Consider the following 24,044-nt stretch of genomic DNA (forward strand, 5'->3'; position numbering starts at 1 on the left):
AACACTGCTGGATGAAATGCTGTCCCCACTCATGACAAAGCCGTCACTGTGTTTTAAAGATGACTGTAGACACTCACTGTTGTGTCTCTGTCCTAACTGTTGTTTATACATACTGTCAATGATTTGAGCCAATAATTTCACATTTGGATTAATTACTATTCTATTTGAAAGCCTGGAGAATTATTGCTTTTGACTAAAAATACAACAAAAAAAGCCTGGCTCCTTGGAAGCAAAATGTAAAGAAATGAAGACTTTTGCACATTTATGCATCTCCAGCTTCCTAATAAACCCATGAAAGGATGACCTGTTTGAATTATACTTGAACAAATTCCTGATATCAGATGTTTCATCATCATGCACGTTTTCTGAGTATTAAAAAGAAAAAATATAAAACCCCATATTTTAACACGTATTTTAAATACAAATACGCGTCCAACCCCAGCATTTAAATTAATGCGGAAAGAAATCAGACATTTCAGGCCAGCTCGTGCGTCTGGACGGAGTTATGTATAAAGTGGAAACCTGAGACAATAATACCAGCAATACTCTAGAAAAAGAGCTTAAAAATAAAAGTTTGTTTTATCAAGAACTAACAGTTAGTCCAGTGTTGGGCCAGTGTAGATTAGTGTGGCTACAGTGTAAGCATCGGTGGATATTAATTACAATTGACTTTGTGCACCCAACCAGCTCCAAATCTGGCCCAGCTCCATATGATTACAAAGAGGCTTTTATTTTTGAAGCCTCAGTCCGGATACACAGAGCTCCATCGTGGCGATCTTGACTCCGGTGGACCAGGCTCCCGCCGGGCAGACAACGGAGAAGGGTCAGTTAGTACCAGCACGACCACCGAGCAGCACCGAGTTTCTGACCTGAAACCTCCATAATGCATGGGGGCAAGAGAGGGTTGGTGGCTCCGCAGAACACTTTCCTGGAGAATATAGTCCGGCGGTCCAGCGGTGAGTTTGACTCTGAAATGGAAACAGAAATAAGTGATGCTTTCGATTTTATTTCTCAGCCAGGGAACCACACAGGACTGGGATGCTGAAGTATACCGACGTGTGTTATTTTTGTGCCATTTATTGGGAAGCAGAATCAGCAATCACTGATTTTTTTTTCTTTTAAGTAGCATTTTTTTTTTTTTACCTGAAAGTTGACTGACACATTTCTTCTGATATAGAAAACAAAAAACAGTCACATTATCCGAATTATGTGGATAAATAATGAAAAATCTAAATTATAGTTTGCTCTTATGGGAGGCTTTTTAAATTAGCTCTAAATAAAATTAGGAAAACACTAATTATTTGTCTTACTTATCAAGTAAGAGTAAAGATTATTATTTATGTGATGAGTGCAATTTTACACCACCATATATTATGATTTTCACAATATGAGGAGTTTAAAGCATTTGTTTGAGGATTTGTGAGGTTGTTCCTTATTTATGCGCATTGTTGCAGAAGCTAAAGTTCATAAACGAATGAAATCTAGGCCATCTGCAGCTCCAGATTTGATGCATGGTGTTTGTTCAGTGGTATTAAGGAGTAAAGTTCTGCTAATGTGAGAACATATAGTCTCATTTTTACAAGAACTGGATTTGCAGCCAATCCTAAAGGTCGTAATGTTCTTTTCAGGGATGTATAATTTGATTTATGGCACTTTATCTCTTAGCTACAAATACCAGAGAGTAGAGCGCAGTTTTGCTGTATACCTTTTTTATGTTCCAGAAAGGAAATGCATGTCAGCAAAACAGCCAGTAACTGTACTACTGGCGTAAATATTTAAAGTACTATGTGCACAGCAGGCAATCAGACATTATTCTCATGAGACCCAGAGGCTTTTCTTACAAACGTAGATGGAGGGGTGCAACATTGATTCAGTGTCTGTAAACTTTACTCTTCACCTCAGTAATGTGGTGGTTATCTGAAATTCAGTCTCTATTGTCTGAATGTCTGACCACAAAAGCCCGCAGAATGAACAACATGTACAGTAAGTTCAAGTGTGCAATTTAATTTGGAAGAATTTCAGTCACCCTTTTGTCTGAAGACTGCAGACTGCTCTGAAACTGCAGTAAAGTGGAAGAAGTTTTCAGCTCTTCATCAATATTTGATTCGCATTATGAGTGGAACCTAAACAGCTTTTCTTTTCTCCGTCTCATCTGGTAGACAAATGTGGATGACTTTTGCATCTTGTTTCCATTATATGCAGTAGTAAATATAAACTTGCATTATGGTGATTTAATAATGTATGGCGATTTGATAAATAATAAAAGGTATATGTTTTATTACATATGTTTTCTTTATTTGTAATTTGGTGTTTAAAATTTCCTGTATTTTGTCTCAGAAACAAGCTTCCTGTTGGGAAATGCACAGGTCCTGGAGTGGCCAGTCGTTTACAGCAATGATGGATTCTGCAAGCTGTCTGGATACCACAGAGCAGATGTGATGCACAAGAGCAGCACATGCAAGTAAGATGCTCTTCAAGCACGCAGCACCTTTCTTTCTGGTGCTTGACTGGAAGCTTTAATCCACAATTTTAGTGTGTTTTTTTTTCTTGTTTTTTTTTTTTTATACATTGAATCTCCACTTTTTATTTATCAAAAGGGGAACTAATCTAAATACCTGGAAATAGTCAAACCTGAAGTATAAAAAAAACATATATATAAACCTTACATTATGGAAACTCATAATCTGTTATTCACATTTCACTATGTTTTCTTCCCTCTTTGTCTTATTTTGCAGTTTCATGTATGGTGATCTGACTGATAAAAATACGATAGACAAAATCAAACAAACATTTGACAGCTATGAGTCTAATTTCTATGAGGTGCTGCTGTATACAAAGAATAGTAAGTACTGTAAATTTGAATCGCAAGATTTTAACAAAAAACAAAAATAAAATGAATTAAGGAATAAATGTTAAAAAAGAAAAAGAAACGCACGATTAGAAGTGATATCTGGTCATTTACTTTTTGTTTTTTGATTGCTTCCCACAGAAACACCAATATGGCTTTACATGCAGATAGCCCCAATCAGAAATGAAAATGACAAGGTGGTGCTTTTCCTCTGCACCTTCAGAGACATCACCCTGTTCAAACAGCCAATTGACGATGAGTCCACAAGAGGTGAGAGACTTTATGTTACTGTACCAATAATTTCCACCTGATAGTATTCTGTATTTCATTGTATTTCTGGGATTTTCACATTGAAAGCTTTGGAGTTATCGCTAAAGGTCCAGCCATTACAATTAAAGACAAAGAGTGTTATAGATTTTGATTGCACATGAGTGGCTTTGACTTATAAGACATTAGTTTCCTGGTGTGTAACGTACAACTGTCCAGGTGTTGTGTGTCCGGGTCAGTGAACAGTGGTCTCTGTGAGTCTATGCAGTGCCATATCCCTGGGGATTAATTGTGCCACAGAGACTTTTTCCATACACCAAGCAGAATTAAATGACAGTGAGGGCACAAGGAGAAGGTAGCTGTATGAATAATCCTGTTTCACAGAGGTAAAAAAGGGTGTGGCAGGTTTCTGAAGATTGATTTTATATACTATTATATTATTATTCATATATTAATAGTTAAATATTTTTCAAGTCAGGATTTATTTATATCATGAATCTGCAGCGGTGCAATATGCATGGTGCATTTAAGGAGTGGACCCAAATGCAGTTGCTGGAGACTGACGTAATTAACCGTTTATTAGGATTGTTATAAAAAAAAAACTGAATTCAAAGTCCATTAATAAAGTCACCAAAAATCTGAAGAAAGGAGCCAGTAGAAATAATAATTTAAAAAAAAACTAACAGGGAGCATTCAAGGGAGATAACATAGAGACTTAGACAATGACTGAGGGGAAAGCAAAGGCAGGACTATTTATACACATCAGGGTAATCAGAGAAAGTGGAAACAAAGGGGTAATAAGGCACAGCCGAATCAATTCCAGACAACAAGACAAGAGGACAAAAGTTAAGCTAGTAACAAGACTTAGGAGACAGATAACTGCCAAACTAAAACAGGAAGTGAGAAGCTATAACTAAACAGGGACACATAGACACAAGAAAGTAGGAGGAACAAATAAAACAAATAGACCATAATATACAGAAACTGTAACAAAGAACTAAAAGACAAAAAATAAGAAACTAAGGAAGTACGTGAAAATTCAAAACATAAAGAGAATGTGAAAGAGACAGATCATAACAAATGCAAAAATGCAGGAAAAAATGTAAACAAACAAACAAACAAACAAAAACAAAAACAAATTTTTGTAGTAAGATAATCCCCAACATCTCTGAGACGTAATTGATCAGACATGATGTCACAGCACTGAATGGTGCACTCGGTCAATACCAACATAATGGTGATACTAATCAACAGGTATGAGAGCCTAAACCTGTTTATTTCCATTCACTGGCTAACAAAACACTGTGGGAAAAATTACAAAAAGAAAATGAGACTGCCCCTCATGCAACTGACTTCAAATATGGCGCCACACTTGTTTGTGTATGTAACAGGATACCTTCAAAGTTTGACTCTTTGTCAAAACAGATGAAAAAGAGACAAGCACATAGAGATTCTTTGATTTAGTCGATGCAAGTACACGGGACTTGTTTATTATAAATCTTGTAGAAATAATGTCAATTGAAATTGGGATCACTTTTATTTTTCCTTCAGTTTCTGTCACTTGTCTTTTCCTTCTGTGCTTCCTCTGGGAGTGGACCAGGTTTTCTTTTGCTGGGTAAAGTTTCCAAGTGTTGAAGTGTTGTGAACATTCCTAATTTCATATAGCAGGAAACAAATGCTCTCTCCTCTTCCTGTTTTGGCTGAGCAGTCGTGCTTGTGGCAGGTAGCAGACAGCAGTGCACAGTTAAAGCAAGGCTAGTAGGCAACTAGTCTAAACGCAGATGGTGTTTTTATCCAACTGCACAAATTCAGTTCAAGTCAAAAGATATCTATTGCCCATTTAACAAAGAAAATCAACGTCACCTAATACTCCCATAAACTCCAGTAAAATGTAAACATCTTAACATTAAATGCTCTTAAATGTTTCTTAATTCTTAAATAATGCCGGATGCCGTGCTGTTTTCCTGTGCATTCTGTGTTGCTGTCTGTGGATAGGGTGGACAAAGTTTGCCAGGCTCACACGAGCACTGGCCAACAATCGAAACTTGGTGCAGCAGTTAACACCACTCAATAAGTCGGAGGTCAGCCACAAGCCCTCCAGACTGGCTGAGGTGAGCAAGACCCAGAATTTTCTTTCTAGAATCTGTATCTTTTAAATATGGCTTAGAGGTTCTTGTATCATGACGGCAAATGTTTCCTCTCAATGAAAGGCTCTCCAGCTGGGATCAGACATTCTCCCTCAGTACAAGCAGGAGGCCCCTAAGACCCCTCCACACATCATCCTCCACTACTGCACTTTCAAGACCACTTGGGACTGGATCATCCTCATCCTCACCTTCTACACTGCCATCATGGTACCCTATAATGTTTCCTTCAGGACCAAGCAGAACAACTTGGCCTGGCTGGTTGTGGACAGTGTTGTCGATGTCATCTTTTTGGTTGACATCGTGCTCAACTTCCACACCACCTTTGTGGGTCCAGCTGGAGAGGTGATTTCAGATGCTAAGCTCATAAGAATGAATTACCTAAAGACGTGGTTTGTCATCGACCTGCTGTCCTGCCTGCCCTATGATGTCATCAATGCCTTTGAAAACGGTGATGATGTGAGTAAACTTTAATAAAGATAATTCTTTTAATGCGGGATTAATTGCTCAGACAATGGTATGTCTTTCCACGTATACATTAAAACGTTTCTGCTTTACTGTTCTTTTTTTAATGTAGGATATCCTCACACATGCCTCTTCCACGGGTCATCTTCGTGAGTCACATTTCCACAGAAATAGCACACGGACTGAAGACTCCGTTCTCCCAGTAAGTAAATTTCTGTATTTCTTTAAATATGCTGTGATAAATATGGTTTGTACCATGCCTCTTGCTCTATGACAGTTTGGATAGGCTCCAGCCCCCCCGCCCCGCGACCTTGAATTGGATAAGCGGAAGAAATTGGATGGATGAATGGATGGAAATCAGGTCATATTATCGATCCCTTATGGTGACAAAACCACACTGAATAATCACATTGCAGAGTCTTTGAGCTCTTTGTTTTGAGTTTTTCACCCAGAACATTAGTATTGTCAACAATGATATCTACAAAATCCAGTGTTTACCGTGACCTAACGGCAAGAAGGTCCTGGGTTTGAATCCAGGAGGAGGCTGGGGCTTCCTCCCACTATCCAAAGACATGAATGGGTTAGGTTTATTGATGATTCTAAAATGGTCTTAGGTGTAAAAGCGAGTGACCAACCACACACAACCAGTAAGGGAATACTAATTTTTCCCTTCACCAACAGTGATTCCCATATGATTTTTGACCAGTATCTAGTGTTACTGTGGCCTTCTTCACTTGATTCTACATCATCACCATGACTGTCACATGTTTAAAATCGTGGGCAAGTTAATGTCACGTGGTTATTGGTCACCTGACTGCAAAACCTCCATATGGCCCTTGTTTTTTTTGTACCTACCCCTTATGATCACATTAAAGTTTTTAAAAAATAAGGTGGAGTCAGCTAAACTGGTAAACTCAAGGCTTCAAAACATCAGTCCACTAACCGGTAGGTGATATCATGATGAGTTCATTCATTCATCTTATATATATGATCTCTATTTACATTAGGAGAGAGCCAAAATAAGACTAATTCTAATTTAAATAACTGTATGTAATTGTAACTGTATTCAACTGTATGTAAATAATTTATTTTACAATATCAGTGTTGCAATAATATGTAAAAGCAGCCAAAAACAATCATGACTCCCGAGAACAAAACCAAGCAGTAGCATGATTTTTCAATTTTAGCAATGAAAAATATTCACCCTTTAAGGAGATATGGTTGTTGTTTTTTCATATGTACAAATGTAACATCTCTTTGTACAACAAAATGTAACAACTCTAGTCGCACTCCGTTCTTTCAACTCAAAAATATTAAATTTCACTGGCATCCCACAGGGATCTGTCCTGGAGCCTCTTTTATTTATCATCTGTCTACTTCCTCTGGGCCATGTCTTCCATAGATTTAATATCAGTTTCCAATGTTACGCTGATGACATGCAGCTCTGCCTGTGCACCAAATGTTCCACCACTTTTCGTACCACTGCTCTCTGTGTTTGCCTCCAGGAAATCAAATCCTGGTACTCCTGTAAACTTTATCAAATCGAATAGTGATAAAACCAAGGTTCTCCTCACTGACACCAGTTCACCTTGTGTAAATGTAAATGTTTCCCTCCCTATTGACGACTCTTCTCAGGTCTTCTCTCTTCCTGGTGCTCGGATCATTACCAGAACTGCCTCCATTAGTCACAACATACAGGCCCATCAGCAGCTTCTTTGGCTAATATCATATCATAATGATATCAAGATTCTGCTCATCACCTTTGAGACCACAACATCGCTCTGCAGTACCACTCTTAACTTCTGCACATCAACACACCCATTTGCACTCTTCTTCCTTCCATCTCACTGTCCCTTCCCCTCAACTGAATACAATGTGAGCTTTCAGATGCTCTGCTCCTAAACTCTGGAGTTCCCTCTCAAAGCGCACCTCTTTAAGTTGCCATACTCTCTCGGATTGTCTTCCACCAGTCACATGAATCCTCTGTTCTTAATGATTTTACACATTCTAAACTTGTTTTATTGACTTGACAGATATTTTCTTCTCTTAAGGTGAAATCATTTTAATCATGAAAACCAGTGTAAATTTATAACATAAGATAATAATGCAGCTTTCATCTGATGTACAATGTACAATGTATTGTATGTTTTAATCTGGATATCTGGTTCACATTTTCACTTTCTTTCTCTGTAGGGTCTCAGCAGCCTCTTCAGTTCCCTTAAAGTCATCCGCCTGCTCCGTCTGGGCCGCGTAGCCCGAAAACTGGACCACTACCTGGAGTATGGAGCTGCGGTCCTGGTCCTGCTGGTGTGTGTCTTCGGCCTGGTGGCTCACTGGCTTGCCTGCATTTGGTACAGCATTGGTGACCACGAGGTCATTGATGAGACCACCAACACCATTAAGACAGACAGCTGGCTCTACCAGTTGGCACTGAGTATTGGAACTCCTTACCGCTACAACACTAGCGGTAATGGCCGGTGGGAAGGAGGTCCTACCAAAGACACGCTGTACATTTCTTCTCTCTACTTCACCATGACTAGCCTGACCACAATTGGATTTGGTAACATTGCTCCAACAACAGATGGCGAGAAGATTTTCTCCGTGGCTATGATGATGGTGGGCTGTGAGTACCCAGTCACCACACACTGTATTTCCAACATGCATCACATTTAACAGTTTCTCCAAAGGTTTCACAAAACCTTTGAAAATGGCACAGGAAACATTTAACTAGCAGCCACAATGTGAGTAATACAGCCATATAATGGAACGATCCATGAGTTTTAAACTGTACTTGGAGCTGGGAAAGGATGTTTTAACCATATTCAGTAGCATCATTTGTGGGTGTTTACCAGAACAACAGCTCTGTAACAACAAAAACAGCCCTGTCTCCCCATCACTCCACACTAAACAAAGCATACATACTTTGATGTCATTCGTGCATTCATCCATTCATAATATGGTAGTTGAACCTTGCAGGAGATGAAACAGTCTGGTTACACTTCCTTGCACGCTAGTCAAGATAACGTGCTCTCCAGTCCTGCTGGCTATTTACCAGCTGCCAGTAAAGCAACATATGGTACGCGTGTTCTAAAACATGAGGAGGATCTGTGCAGGATATTAAGTCCCAGCACGCTGTGATCAATACATGGCTGCTTTTACCCATAGTTAACATAGTGTATGGCATTACTGATGTATTTAGAGATGACTTTGCTTAGACACTAATATATTTATGTAACCACTATTGAAAAATGTCATGGCAGAGTTGACTTTGCTGTCTCTTTTTACATTTTCAACAAAGTGAAAGTGAAACATTGCAAATCAGTTGAATTTCTAGTTTTCACAAAATATTTTTGAACCATTTACCTTTATTTATTGCAACTTCCTCCTAACCTTTTAATGTGCATATCCTCAGTGGACATTATTAAGGAATACTTTGCTAGGACTGAGCTGGGCCCCTGTTTTCCTTCAGAACTGCTTTAATTTTTCAAGGAATAGATTCAACAAAGCGCTGGAAACATTCCTCTGAGATTTTGGACCATACTGACGTGATAGCATCACACAGTTGCTGCAGATTTGACACCTGAACATCCCATTACACCATATACTGTAACAAAGGTGCTCTAGTGGATTGAGATATGGTGGCTATGAGTACAGTGAACTCATTGTCATGTTCAAGAAATCAGTTTGAGATGATTTGTGACAGGATGTGTTATCCTACTGGAAGCAGCCATCAGAAGACAGGTGCACTGTGTTCCTAAAGGGATGGACATGGTCAGCAACAATACTCATGTAGACTGAGCGGCTCAAAGTGTGCCCTGAAAATTTTCCTTTTCACCCAGAGAACTGTCGCTCATTGGATTTCTTCTCTTTTTCAGACCATTCTCTGTAAACTCTAGAGATGTTTGAAGGAGAAAATCCCACTATATCAGCAGTTTCTGGAAAACTCAGACCAGCTCGTCTGGCACCAATAACCACACCACATTCCCTTAAATCGCCTCTCTTCCCCATCATGATGCTCAGTTTGAACTTCAGCACATCAAATTGACCATGACTACATGCCTAAATGCACTGAGCTGGTGTCATGTGATTGGCTGGTGTGTGTATTAGCGTCACAGAAACATCAACTAGACATCCATTTAAAACATTAAAAACCATTTTCAGTAGAAAATCTCTTCCTAAAGGTCTGGAAGCATGCTCTAAATCAGGGATGTAAATAGGTTGTCTATCTGTACCTGCCACCCTAATTGACCAAACGGACAGTTAATTATTATTTAAAATCACATTTCGATAATGACAGAATTCAATATTCAGAAAGTGAAGTAAGTATTTATTCCTTATAGAGCTAAATGATCCACAGACAACATTTTCCTCTTTTCATTCTGGTCATGGTTTCACGTTTAGCTGCAGCCTCGGTGCTTGAACCACTCTGAGTTTCGGCTTTGTCAATAATCAAAAGTGACATGTTCAGCGCCCATCACAGCCTGCTCTGTGAATGTCTGTCTGAGGGCCGGTCGTCACATCAGAAAAGTATTGCATGTTAATTCAGTCAGTCGTTTTTTCAATGCAGGGAATAAATGTCATTGCATTCTTCTGTATTTCTCATGGTCAGTAGAAACTTCATGAAGAAAGTCAAAGTTAAAGACTTCATTTATTCCCAAATTACCCTTAAATTTTCAGCAAATACAGATATTTTTTCTTTACATTCCCTGTGTTGCGTGACTTTCAGTATTTAATGGGACACGACTGTCAAATTGATGAGGATGAAGCTTATAACATGAACTTAGAAATGATGCATTATGTTATATAAGTCTACGTATAAGTCACGCCATATTCCTTAGCTAACTTCAAAACTATCTAGAACTTAGTACTGTAACTACATTAGTGGTTTCTAAGTTATATCTTTGGTGTCTTAGTAATCTTTTGTGGTTCCAATTCACCAAAATAGAAAGGCCTATTTTTACTCCAGCCTGTTTGCTGCTTTCATCACACACTGCAGACAGAGTAATAGCTTCACCTTTGATCTCAGTGCCTGTACAGTACCTTGGTCATCACTCACCTTTGTGCACTAACCTTTGGCCCATCCCTCTAAAACAGCATGTATAGTGATGCAATAAAACCAGTGAGAACACAGAAAGTGACAGCCACGCTTCAAGCTTCGTACAGTCGAAAGTAAACACCCATTATTCTGATGGCGCCTGGATCACGATGATCATTCAGTCACACTGCAGTGTCGGCTTCAATTATGGCGCATAAATCTCCTGCTATAGATACGGTAATTATTTGAGTGGAAAAGGAATCGAAGAGAGGGCCAGTTTGCCTGCAGGCTCGGGTGTAGTAAGTGGACAATGAGCCATCACGTTAGATATGTATCCTAACCTCTGTGATCCTGCTGTGGTGACCGGAGATGAAGCTTTCCCGTTGAGTGGATAAAACCTCACAGTAAGAGATGCTGAGTGACACTTTGAGGTCACTGCAGCACGGCACTCCTACCCAGGAACTGTGGATTAGAAATTATATCATAAAGAGTTAGCCCATCCCTCGTTGTGTATATCAGGCTATGCATGCATGTATTTAAGAAAACTGCACTGTCAGCAGTGCTGTTTTGTGTACATTTACTTTTCAGTAAATTACAAAACAAAACAAACAAAATTATTAAAAACAAATAAATAAAATTCACTAAAGAGTTTATCCAAAATGTAAAATGCAAAAAGTACTATATTATTGTAGAACCAAGATATAATGATTATATGCTTGTAGTGCTTATACAGCATCACGTCAGATGGACATCCACACTGTTTTTAAGGTTTTCGTTTTTCTATCACTGTAAAATCTTTGAAATCTTAAAATTACTTTCATTTGTGCACCAGCGATTATGTAATTACAGCATCATTGATCAAGTGTTAGTCATGTATAAATCAGGGGATTGTGATAAAGAGAGGCAAGCAAAGGTTTGAGCAATCATAATCAAATGGTATAATTTGGTGATTATCAAAAGAAAAAGAAAAAAGAAGAGTCTTTGATGGTGCTGTACTCTTACTCCAGCCTTCATACAACTGCGAATGAGCGCTAACAAGATTTCCCTCAGAGTGGCCTGGAGGAGTAACTGTTCTGCATGAACAGGGTCTACAGGTTAACTCCTCATCAGGTGGGAAAATGACCTTTGACCTTATGACAAGTCACAAAAGTCCCCGAAGGTCTAGAAAGGCAAGTAGATGAGCTGGTTTGTTCCTAGAATGTCATTTGGAGGGAAAAAGTCTTCACGTGGTTGTGTGGAAGCCGGTAGCGTGGAAAACACTTAAAGGACAGTTAAATATCAGCATGCTCCGGTTTTTTCCCGTCATAAACCAGTAACCTCACCTGGAATTTTGCTCTATAACAGCTGGGACTCTAACCCTTAATTGGACAAGCGGAAAAAATTAAGGGAATAAAGTTTTGGATTAGATCTCAATTAATTATTTAATCTTTAATCCAAATATATTTTTTTTTCATGTTAAATACTCCATTAATCACGCATATATTCCACTGAAACGTTTTGTCATAGGCAGTTTCCTCAACAATATTTAACTCTAAATTTGAGGTATGAAAGTTGGATACTGTGATCCCATAAATATGATTATTTGTTATCTAAAAGCATTTATCTCTTACAGGAGAGATTAGTTCTCTTGGCTAGCTTGAGAATGACTTGTCCCCCCAGATGAGCTGGAAGAGATGGTCATGTCTCGGATAAGCGTAAGAAGGCGGATGAATGAAAACGTTAGATTCGAATAAATAAGATGAACTCTTGCTCTTCTGTCTTTTCTTTTAGCGCTGCTATATGCCACAATCTTTGGAAACGTCACCACCATCTTCCAGCAGATGTACACCAACACAAATCGCTACCACGAGATGCTCAACAATGTGCGTGACTTCCTTAAACTTTACCAGGTTCCCAAAGGTCTGAGCGAGAGGGTCATGGACTTCATCGTCTCCACCTGGGCCATGTCGAAGGGCATTGACACAGACAAGGTACAAATCTGTGCAAAAGTTTCAGGGGGTGCTTTCAAAAACTGATGTGCCATTACTTGTCAGATTTATCTTTTGGATTTCATGTTTTCATTTATTGGCTTTCCCAACAACCCAATTAAAGTTTATGCCCTTGGTTAAATCTTGCCTGCCTCCCATATCTGCCTTTTAGGTCCTGAACTTCTACAGTCCATGCAGTCAGTAACAACATTACCATTGTTGTTCTCATGAAGTAAATCCGATCACATGGTCCAACATCTGGAGTTTAAAGATTATTTAAAGAAGCAGCTTTCATGTCTCTGCAGTTCTATTTTTAAAACGTTTAGTAATACATCTGCTAAATGAGCAGCGGAAATGTGCTACATATTTAATGTCCTCCAGTGATGATGCATTAAGTGTTTGCTGCACAAATCTCACCATGTCTTTCAGGTTCTCTCCATCTGTCCTAAAGACATGCGTGCAGACATCTGCGTCCACCTCAACAAACAGGTGTTCAATGACCATCCAGCTTTTCGCCTGGCAAGTGACGGCTGTTTGCGCTCTCTCGCCGTGGAGTTTCAGACTACACACTGCGCACCTGGAGACCTCATCTTCCACATCGGGGAGAGCGTTGATACGCTCTGTTTTGTAGTCTCGGGTTCACTCGAAGTCATCCAAGATGACGAGGTCATCGCAATACTAGGTAATCCAGGGCAATATTGTGAAATAGACCAAGCAAAGTTGTACCTGCTGCTCTCAGTTGAAGTTAGAGCAAAGTTTTCTGAAGTCCTTTTTATGCTTTACAACCTATATGTGTTCGACTTCATCCCATTTTATTTATATTTATCTGAGCCAACAGATGTTTATATGATATCTGGCCCTGTTCAGGTAAAGGTGACGTGTTTGGAGATGCATTCTGGAAAGAGACCACGCTGGCTCGAGCCTGTGCGAATGTGCGCGCTCTGACGTACTGCGACCTGCACGTCATCCGGAGAGAGGCTCTGATGCGGGTGCTGGAGTTTTACACCGCGTTCGCCAATTCTTTCTCCCGCAACCTCATCCTCACCTGTAATTTGCGAAAACGGGTAAAACTTTCACTGTCCTGTCTTTTAGTAAAGGATGTTAGTGTCATCTTAAAGCAAGGGATTACTGATTGCATTTTGTTGTCATAGGCAAAAGAGATAACAGGGTGCACAGCTCCCACCCAGCTGGACTTCAACATTGTACATTACACTACTAAAATTACCAAGGTGCAATGGACTGCAAGTGAATCAGTCTTTACAATCTACAACAAATGCAATACAACCAAACCTGCTTCTTTACAACATAAACTCTCCATCTACAAACTCCTACATCATCAAGAGCTGAGCAACCAAACCCAGTGCACAGGAACATCTATAACCACAACTTTTCACCAACTGACAGTATGAATAAAAAACACTTTTTCTTATTTTGTTTGTATTGCAAAGCATTTTGCAATGTCTTGCCATGCATATGCTAAACACACATATCTATATGTGTGTTTAGTACTTAAATGATCATTAAATTTAAAATAAAAGGAGAAATAAAGAACGAAAAGGTGTTTGTGCCAGCAGTAAATCATAGACAAAAATTAGAATCAAATCCCTTCTTTGCAGATGAGACTTCATTCATACAACATGTGCTGTGGCCTTGAGCTAGGCAGCATGGAATACCTGAGTGCGATGCAGAGTTGTATACAGTTTTCCATAAAGTGTGTAATGGTAAATGGATTATATATATATATATATATATATATATATATATATATATATATATATATATATATATATATATATATATATATATATATATATATATATATATATATATATATATATATATATATATATATATATATATATATATATATATATATATATATATATATATATATATATATATATATATATATATATATATATATATATCCCAGCAGTGCCCCCAATAGCAGCTGGATAGCGTAGTGGTTAAACTACACGCCTTTGGAACAGAGGATCGCAAGTTCGATTCCTGCCTGGGGCGTCTGTATCCAGTAAGGGTCCTAAGGCTAGACCCCCTATGCTAAGCAAGCCTACCGCAGACATGAGCGAGACAGATAAATATGAAGGCATGCCGGCTCGGACGTCGCCCGGATCAACAAGGTCCGCGTCAGGTGTTGAGGAACCAGGGCACCCTGACGAAAAGTGGGCTACTGGAACAAGAAGGCATCGGTGGGCAAGGGACGAAAACAGGGCGTTGTTGGAATGCTACTACGCAAGTAACCCCGGCGGAAGGGGCTACATGAATAGGATGAGGGACCTATGGATTCTTCGATACCCAACATCCACAATGACGGCAAAACAACTAGTAGCTCAGTGTTCCAACATTCGAAAGAAGGGACTGCTCTCACAGCTAGAGATTGACGAGGTACAACACAAATGCTACGGCAAGGAGGAGTCAGGACGCCAGGTCAGGGGGGAGATATCATCACCCCCACCCGAGATTGGGTACATAGCCCCAAGTGCGATAGGAGAAGGATCGTTGAGTGCGAGAGGAACTGACCTGAAAAATAGGATCATGGCCAAGCTTGAAACCTGGATCCCCTGTAGCCGGTTACCAAGATTACGTGAAGTACCCTCAGAAGGTCTGCTAGATGATGTTAATGCAGCACTACGGGCAATACCTACAACCACAATTACCGACACTAACAAGCTGATCTACAATACGGCAGCAGTGATCAGTGAGATGCTTGGTTACAAGTTGAACAGCCACAAGGGGCAGTACCCTCCATGGAGAAGGAGGCTAGAGGGCAAGATCAAAGTAGCACGGAGGGAGGTTAGCCAACTAACAGAGTTGCAGAAAGGTGCGACAAATAAGGTGCCTAAGAAATACAGCAAGCTGTCCATACCTGAGGCCTTGGAAACTGCCAAGCAACGACTCACAGCCTTGGCCAGCCGCTTGAGGAGGTACACCAGAGAGATAGAAGGCAGGAGAATAAACCAGCTGTTCTCCACAGAACCAGCAAAGGTGTACTCTCAGTGGCAAGGGAACAATAAGAGAACAGCACCACCAAGGCTGGAGACGGAGCAATACTGGAAGAGCATATGGGAGAAGGATGCAACCCATAACGGCAATGCTCAATGGCTAGTGGATCTGAGGGCAGACCACAGCGACCTCCCTGAACAGGGTCCAGTAACCATCACAGTGGCAGATATCCAAGAAAGGGTCTCCAGTATGAAGAGTTGGACAGCACCAGGACCCGACATGGTTCACGCCTACTGGCTGAAGAAGCTGACTGCACTCCACGAGCGTCTGGCAGCACAAATGAACCAGCTGCTAGTTAACGAGAGACACCCAGAATGGCTAACTGAAGGCCGGACGGTCCTGATCCCCAAGGACCCCAAGAAGGGACCGGTCCCCTCCAACTACCGACCAATAACCTGCCTCAGTACTACATGGAAGCTCCTGTCAGGCATCATATCGGCTAAGATGAACAGGCACATGGGTCAATACATGAGCGGGACACAGAAAGGAATTGGCAAGAATACCAGAGGTGCAAAACACCAGCTACTGGTAGACAGAACAATCAGCCGAGACTGCAAGACCAGACTGACCAACCTGTGCACTGCCTGGATTGATTACAAGAAGGCCTATGACTCAATGCCCCACAGCTGGATACTGGAATGCCTAGAATTGTACAAGATCAATGGGACCCTAAGAGCCTTCATCAGGAACTCAATGGGGATGTGGCGTACAACACTAGAGGCCAACTCCAAGCCCATAGCACAAGTTACCATCAAGTGCGGGATCTACCAAGGAGATGCTCTGTCCCCACTGCTGTTCTGCATAGGCCTGAACCCCCTCAGTGAGATCATTAACAAGACTGGCTACGGATACCGACTACGGAACGGAGCAGTTGTCAGCCACCTCCTGTACATGGATGACATCAAGCTGTATGCCAAGAGTGAACGAGACATCGATTCACTGATCCACACTACCAGGCTATACAGCAATGACATTGGAATGTCGTTCGGACTGGAGAAGTGTAGTCGGATGGTAACAAAGAGAGGGAAGGTAGTCAGAACTGAGGGGATTGAACTACCAGAAGGCAACATTGCAGACATAGAGGACAGTTACAAGTACCTGGGGATCCCGCAGGCAAATGGGAACCATGAAGAGGCCGCTAGAAAGGCTGCAACCACCAAGTACCTGCAGAGGGTCAGGCAAGTCCTGAGGAGTCAGCTGAATGGTAAGAACAAGATCCGGGCCATCAACACATACGCCCTGCCCGTGATCAGGTACCCTGCTGGGGTAATAGGCTGGCCAAAGGAGGAGATAGAAGCCACTGACATAAAGACAAGAAAGCTCCTGACCATGCATGGAGGGTTTCACCCCAAGTCCAGCACCCTGAGGCTGTACGCTAAGCGGAAGGAAGGGGGCCGGGGACTGGTGAGTGTCAGCACCACAGTCCAGGATGAGACAAGGAACATCCAAGAATACATTGGGAAGATGGCCCCAACTGACCGAGTGCTCAGTGAATACCTCAGGCAGCAGAAACCCAAGAAAGAGGAGGGAGACGAGGAACCATCATGGAAGGACAGGCCCCTGCACGGTATGTACCACCGGCAGATAGAGGAGGTGGCTGATATCCAGAAATCCTACCAGTGGCTGGACAAAGCTGGACTGAAAGACAGCACAGAGGCACTAATCATGGCAGCACAAGAACAAGCTCTGAGTACAAGATCCATAGAGGCTGGGGTCTATCACACCAGGCAAGACCCCAGGTGCAGGCTGTGTAAAGATGCCCCAGAGACAATCCAGCACATAACAGCAGGGTGCAAGATGCTAGCAGGCAAGGCATACATGGAACGCCATAACCAAGTGGCCGGCATAGTGTACAGGAACATCTGTGCCGAGTATAACCTAGAAGTCCCGAGGTCAAAATGGAAGATGCCCCCAAGGGTGGTGGAGAATGACCGAGCTAAGATCCTGTGGGACTTCCAGATACAGACGGACAAAATGGTGGTGGCTAACCAACCGGACATAGTGGTGGTAGACAAACAGAAGAAGACGGCCGTAGTGATCGATGTAGCGGTTCCGAATGACAGCAATATCAGGAAGAAGGAACACGAGAAGCTGGAGAAATACCAAGGGCTCAGAGAAGAGCTCGAGAGGATGTGGAGGGTGAAGGTAACGGTGGTCCCCGTGGTAATCGGAGCACTAGGTGCGGTGACTCCCAAGCTAGGCGAGTGGCTCCAGCAGATCCCGGGAATAACATCGGAGATCTCTGTCCAGAAGAGCGCAGTCCTGGGAACAGCTAAGATACTGCGCAGGACCCTCAAGCTCCCAGGCCTCTGGTAGAGGACCCGAGCTTGAAGGATAAACCGCCCGCAGGGGCGTGCTGGGTGTGTTTTTTTTTTTTTATATATATATATAGCACATTGTCTTTGTATCGACCGCTCAGAAAGCCTTTTTATCAAATTACAAACTGAGAGTGAACAGCTCAAATGTGAAGAGGATAAATGTAAATAAATCAGCACATGCACACTGTCTCCATCCAGATTTCCCCAATCTGTGAAAAGGACAGTGACAAAAAATTAGTTCAAAGCTGAACAATTAGCCGGTCCAAACTAAGGCTCTAATATTTCATAGAGTTTCTCCTGGCTACGCATATTGATCCCACTACAGCACGGAGCTGCTTTGCTTTCCAGCCACAAGAGTAGGTTTCTTATACATTCTGCTGTAATACTATCTTTTAAGTTCTTAATGGATGTTCATATCGCGTCAAGTCATCCCAGGGCACGTAGTCTGTTGTGTTCTTTGTTCAGGACTGAGATGTATGAAATACTTTTGAGGATGTAGGTTTAAAAAATTTGAAGGAATTAAACAGACTCATAACAGCTCGAACTCTGGCTGTAACAAAGCAGATCGGCCTTTTAAGAATGTTTGAGCAATTGTTGGAAGTGCTGTGTAGTAAATATTAATTGGCACAGTTTCGTGGCAGGTATTTGGACTTTGCAAAAGTCTCAAGCCCTCTTCATTTCTTTATGTTTTGTTAGGAAAATGGGAAATAGGTGCAGTGGTTTATTGAAACCTGTGCAAACATACATGGACAGTATACAGTATATGAGGCAAAAACAGTGTGTACAATTCCTAATGAGCTTTAAAAACAGTATTTGGTATGACCACCTTTATTCTTCAACACGGCCTCTCTCAGACAAGCTTTCTTGTTATTTCTTAAGTAGTCTTCAGTCTCCAGGCTTCTTGAAGGAAATTCAAAGCTCTTCTTTGGATTTTGGCTGCCTTTTGTTCAGTTTTCTGTTAAAATGATCCCACACTGCTTCAATAATGTTGAAGTGTGGGCCTCTGGGGAGGCCAATCCATGCTGATAGTGTTTGATGGTGTGTTTTGTCTATCCAGGTATATTTTTACTGCATTGGCAGTGTGTTTGGAACCATTGCCACTGACTTTCAGCACAGTCCTTGTGTAATTTGGCATACCTCAGCCTCAGTTTTACTTCCTTGAGAATGGCTCCTTGACAAACACACTTCCATTGAGGCCACTTCTGAGGAGGCTTCAGTCAACATTGAAGGGCCAGATGCATCTTTCAGGTCCTGTGTCAGGTCTTAACATGAATGATTCATAGGACATGTTGAAGTGGCTTAACATCCTGTGTACAAGTACTGGACTGAAAATTAGGGGTGCAACGATATTCGTATCGATATTGAACCGTTCGATACAGTGCTTTCGGTTCGGTACGCATATGTATCGAACAATACAACATTTGTAATTTATTTTATCAACTTTCCTTCTGACGATGCTGTCTGTGTGGAGCGCTCAGTGAATCTGCGTTCGACTACTCCGCCTAGGCTGCACTGTCGAGCGCAGATCCACTGAGCAACACAGACAGCATAGACAGAAGGAAGAGCGCAGGGCACCTCCCCCACCCTCATTCAGATCTGGCGTTTGGAATTATTTTGGTTTTCATGTGAGGTATGACCCTGAAGGTAAGCGAGTCATGGACTAAAGTAAAACAGTATGTTGGATGTGCCATGCAATGCTCAATTACATGGGTGGGAACTAGTGTGTTAGCGCAGTTAGCTCGTTAACGTGTTGGCCGTCTAGCCCCACGCAAGGGGCGATCGGCGGTAGCTCGTTAACGGAGATTTGCCATGTTGTGGCGTTAAGGTCATTTCAACGAGATTAACCTGAAAGCACTAGTGGGAACACAACGAATATGACTGCACATTTACGCTGACATCATCCTAGTACAAAAACAAAAACAACAAGCATGCTACTAACTTTAGCCGAGTCATTTAGACAGCTGTTAGCACATGATTCTCCTTATGCTGCTGAGAATATAGCCCAGAAGAAGCGGATAGTATAGCTTTTATTTTGGAAAGAGACATTTCTCTGTAATAAACTCTCTTTTCCAAAGATGAGTGATTCCTCAATCAGATACAGGGCTCGCAATATCGCTAGCCCAACGTCCTGGGGCTAGCGATTTTTTTCAGTCGGGCTACCAAAATCTATCTCTGCCCTGCCCGTCGGGCTATTGTAGGGAAAATATATGTCAATGCTTTTGCATTCTTTCAGAAATGTAGCTGGGTAATTATGTCATTGGCATCGGTGAGCCACTGTCAATATGTGACATATTGAAATCGCGTTTGAATTTGCGCTTGTTTTTTTGCTTTCACTTTGCAATCGTGCAACTGTGTATAGAGAGCGACAGCACTGATCTGTGAGTGATGATAATTTGTGCACCAATTCCTCTGACATCGTCTTATTAATCGTTAGCTTACTATGCAAACATGACAAGTGAAATCTCCTGCAGCTTAAACATGTGAGAGGTTGATCGCGCAGAGAATCGCTGAGCTTATGTGAGTGCGTGTGTAAAAGCAGCAGGATATATATTTGACTACGATGACCTGGATGACTGAGAACCTTCACAGACAGATATATATTTTAGTTCTGCTGAGCCAAATAAGACAGGTCAGGGTGAAGAAGTGACAGCCAAAGAAAAGCTTACCACAAAACGGAGAAGTTATGACAAATCAGACTATAAGGCAAAAAGAAAGTGCAGCTTTATGGTTTCATGGACAAAAGAATTTCTGTGGCTGCAATATGACGAGCTATATAACCAGGGGTGCACATAAGTGGTCCGCAGGTGCGCATTCGCTGTCAAAATAAAAAACACGCACAAGGGTTAGGGTTAAATTTAAAAACTGTACTTTTGAGTTAAAATATATATTTATAAGTTTAATAAATGACAAATTAAAAAGGCATGAACATTTTTTTGTATCGAAAAAATATCGAACCGTGACACCAAAGTATCGAACCGAACCGTGAATTTTGTGTATCGTTGCACCCCTACTGAAAATGAGTAAACAAGCAGCCAAGCCTGGAGAGACACTGCTCAAGAGCACTTTGAAAAAATAATAATAGGGAAGTCTGACTTCTTTAAAGCAAAATATAAAGAAATAAACAGTGACTTAAGAGTTCTTTGCATGTTTAATAACATAACAGGTCCTAGACATTTTGTAGATTACTTATGGGCAGCCGAGCCCATTAGTAGCTGTCTTCTACATTGGTTTTCTAATCTATTTCTAATCATCTAAACTAGTCAGTTTCAGATTAATCCAAAAATGATATTAAAGAAGTTGATGCTAACTATTACACTATTAATATATCAGTTGAAATAGTGGGAGCTTTGTACACAGTGGGCTTTAACCTGGGATTCATGGGGGTAAGTGTTTCACAGATTAACTTCTCAGGTACACCAGCACTGAAAGTTTCTACCAGAGTGGTATCGGAAGGTAGTGAGACGCTTGGAGTTTATTGACATTTCTTTTCTTTGTCTTCAGAAGGAATCAGGAAAGACTCAGAGCCTAAATTGTCCTCCATTATTGACTTGTTGCTCCATTAACGGTTTCCCTTGTGCATTACTGCTTTCAGCTCATAAATATTTCAGCATTCACAACAGCTGCAGGCAGCTGTCCTTGCTTTGAAGCTGCATTATACGGACATTGTACAACTTTCTTCGTCCAGGTCGAGCACTAGAGCATGCACACTGTAAGTTACAATTTACAGTGTGTCCTGTATCAGTGTCCTCATGCACGCACTCTCCCTCTTGCAGGTCATCTTCAGGAAGATTGCCGATGTGAGGAGGGAGCAGGCGCATCAGAGTGATGTGACTCTGTCGATTCCCGAAGACCACCCGGTTCGCAAGCTGTTCCAGAAGTTCAGACAGCACAGAGACGCTCAAACGGGAGAGTCCAACACTTACTTAGATCACAACTGCGTGCAGGTGGAGATGCAGCAGCACCCCCAGCACCACACTGACTCAAACTCTTACACTCAGCCCAGTCACTCAGCATCTCCTCAGCAGCGGCAGGAGAACACCTCAGCAGGAGGGGGGAACAGTTGCAACATGCCTGAAAAGTCAGAGCAAAGGCGCACAATGGAGGCGGTGGAGTCTGCATCAAAGCCTTGTCCAGAGAGCCGGTTTGGCCAGAGCAGTGGTGCAGGTGGAGAGGGTAACGCAGGGAGCGGCAGAGGTGTGAGAGGCTGGGCAAAGTTTAGAAACGCCACATCTGCTGAGCCAGCACGTCCTCCTGTTGAGCAGGAGAAGCAGACTCAGAAAGCAGACGAGTGGCCGAAAGGATCGCAGTCCTCAGAACAGATCGCAGCCCCCAAAACGAACCACGAATCAGGGGGAGGCGGAGAGAGGGGAAGCACAGAGGGCAGCAACAGCGCAGGTGAGGAAACAAGCGCCCTGCACAAAACCGACTCCTGCGACAGTGGTATCACAAAGAGCGATCCACGCATCGACCGAGCAGGAGATTCAAGAAGCTCCTTCGAGCGAAGCCCGATGGAAAGGAGCCCCATGGAGAGAAATCCATTCGAACACAACCTCGGGGTTTACGCCGAGGTCTCCCTCAGACACTCATTCGTGCAGCCGCTGTCTGAGCAAGCACTGCTTCAAGCGACGCTCCACGCGGCCAAGCTGGAGCTGAAAGCAGACATTCAGATACTGAGCGGGAGACTGTCGCTGCTCGAGGCTCAGGTGAGCGAGATCCTCAGGCTGCTGTCGGTAAAAAGACTCTCTCTGCCGCCAGCGTCCTCTCCAAAAGCAAGACGGAAAAGTCAAGACTCGGTCACCGCCTCCAGGCCGGCTTCACCCAAAACAGAGGACGAGGATCTTTAAATTTTCTCACTTAATAAAAAAAATAAAAGGATTAGATAAGCATCGTGCATGTCCTGCTGGACTACAAGTTTTAATACTTGATTGCATGCAGAAATGTTACCTTAGCACCACATGGATCCAGGGATTTATCTTATACTGTAGCTTTTAACTTATGAGACACTTGTGTGTGAGAGGAAGCAGGGACAAATAATTAACAACAAGCACAAAAAGGAAATGATGCTTGATGAGGTGCTTGGCAAAACATGCAAGTTTGATGAAAATAAGATGGAGTAGTTCTTTACGTTTCTGGAAGTCAGTTTACAGTTTTGAGGTTTTTTATTTTGTTTGTTTTCTTGGTAGAAAACCTTGAAGTTCACATTTCTATTTTGTGGACAAGCTGAAGCTCAGTGAGCATTTCATCATGCACAGTGTATTATAAATACACAGCTTTATCTTATTTAGGAGGGAAATCCAGAGTTTTTGTTGCTCATCCTCAGAGGAGCGACTACCTTCCGAGTTAATTATCAGGTAATTAAATGTGCCTTACAATAGCAAAGCCTCACTGCGAGCTGTTTTGATGAAATCTAATGTTATATATACATATAAATCTATATGCATTGTCTTATTTAAAAACTCATTTCCTGTGCATGTAAAAATAAAGGACAGCAATGCAATAATGCCACTTTTACATTTTTGTTAAAGGTTTCTTTTCCTTCAGGATGTGAACATGTCACCAGGTTTTTGCAGCAGACTCATTGTGCATTTTTCTTCACGTAGCTTTGCATCTTGCTCAGGTATCTTTGTTCTCAGACTGAATTTGAACGATTTCTATTTATTAGCCATTTTGTAGGATAAATGGTACTGCATATCCTGTTTTAATCATTTAAATGATGGTTCACTATGCATATCTAAAGGGAAGGTGCACTAAACTCAGTTTGTTCATATTTTTTGGTGGTTTATGAAACCACTGGGGAAATTCTGTGTGAACTGTAAGGGTCCAAGCATGTGACTGTTAAGTATGTCTGTTCTATGTTACGTTCAGAGACGACCTTGCATGCATCCGAGGGAGCCTGTCAACTGTGAAATGAGTAATGAAAAGTAATGCCTGCTCACCATCTGTTGTTTAGTTTCTTCTCTTATGTAACACAAAAGT

At 41.6% G+C, this 24,044-nt stretch overlaps 1 protein-coding gene across 1 annotated transcript; it reads left to right on the forward strand.

Annotated features, from left to right (window-relative positions):
* Positions 1-698: 698 nt before the first annotated feature.
* LOC146652114 (voltage-gated delayed rectifier potassium channel KCNH5-like) lies at positions 699-23,934 on the forward strand. The gene is made up of 12 exons (XM_085381760.1): positions 699-956; positions 2,338-2,461; positions 2,736-2,842; positions 2,990-3,118; positions 5,111-5,226; positions 5,326-5,718; positions 5,837-5,926; positions 7,918-8,347; positions 12,530-12,729; positions 13,156-13,408; positions 13,594-13,790; positions 21,842-23,934. Exons 1-12 carry the CDS (start codon positions 884-886, stop codon positions 22,910-22,912), a joined length of 3,183 nt encoding a protein of 1,060 aa, XP_085237886.1. The 5' UTR covers positions 699-883; the 3' UTR covers positions 22,913-23,934.
* The last annotated feature ends 110 nt before the right edge of the window (positions 23,935-24,044 follow it).

Source organism: Rhamphochromis longiceps, linkage group LG15 (genome assembly GCF_057381845.1).
Source record: "Rhamphochromis longiceps isolate RC_006_pf linkage group LG15, R_longiceps_female_GT1.1, whole genome shotgun sequence".
NCBI lineage: Eukaryota > Metazoa > Chordata > Actinopteri > Cichliformes > Cichlidae > Rhamphochromis > Rhamphochromis longiceps.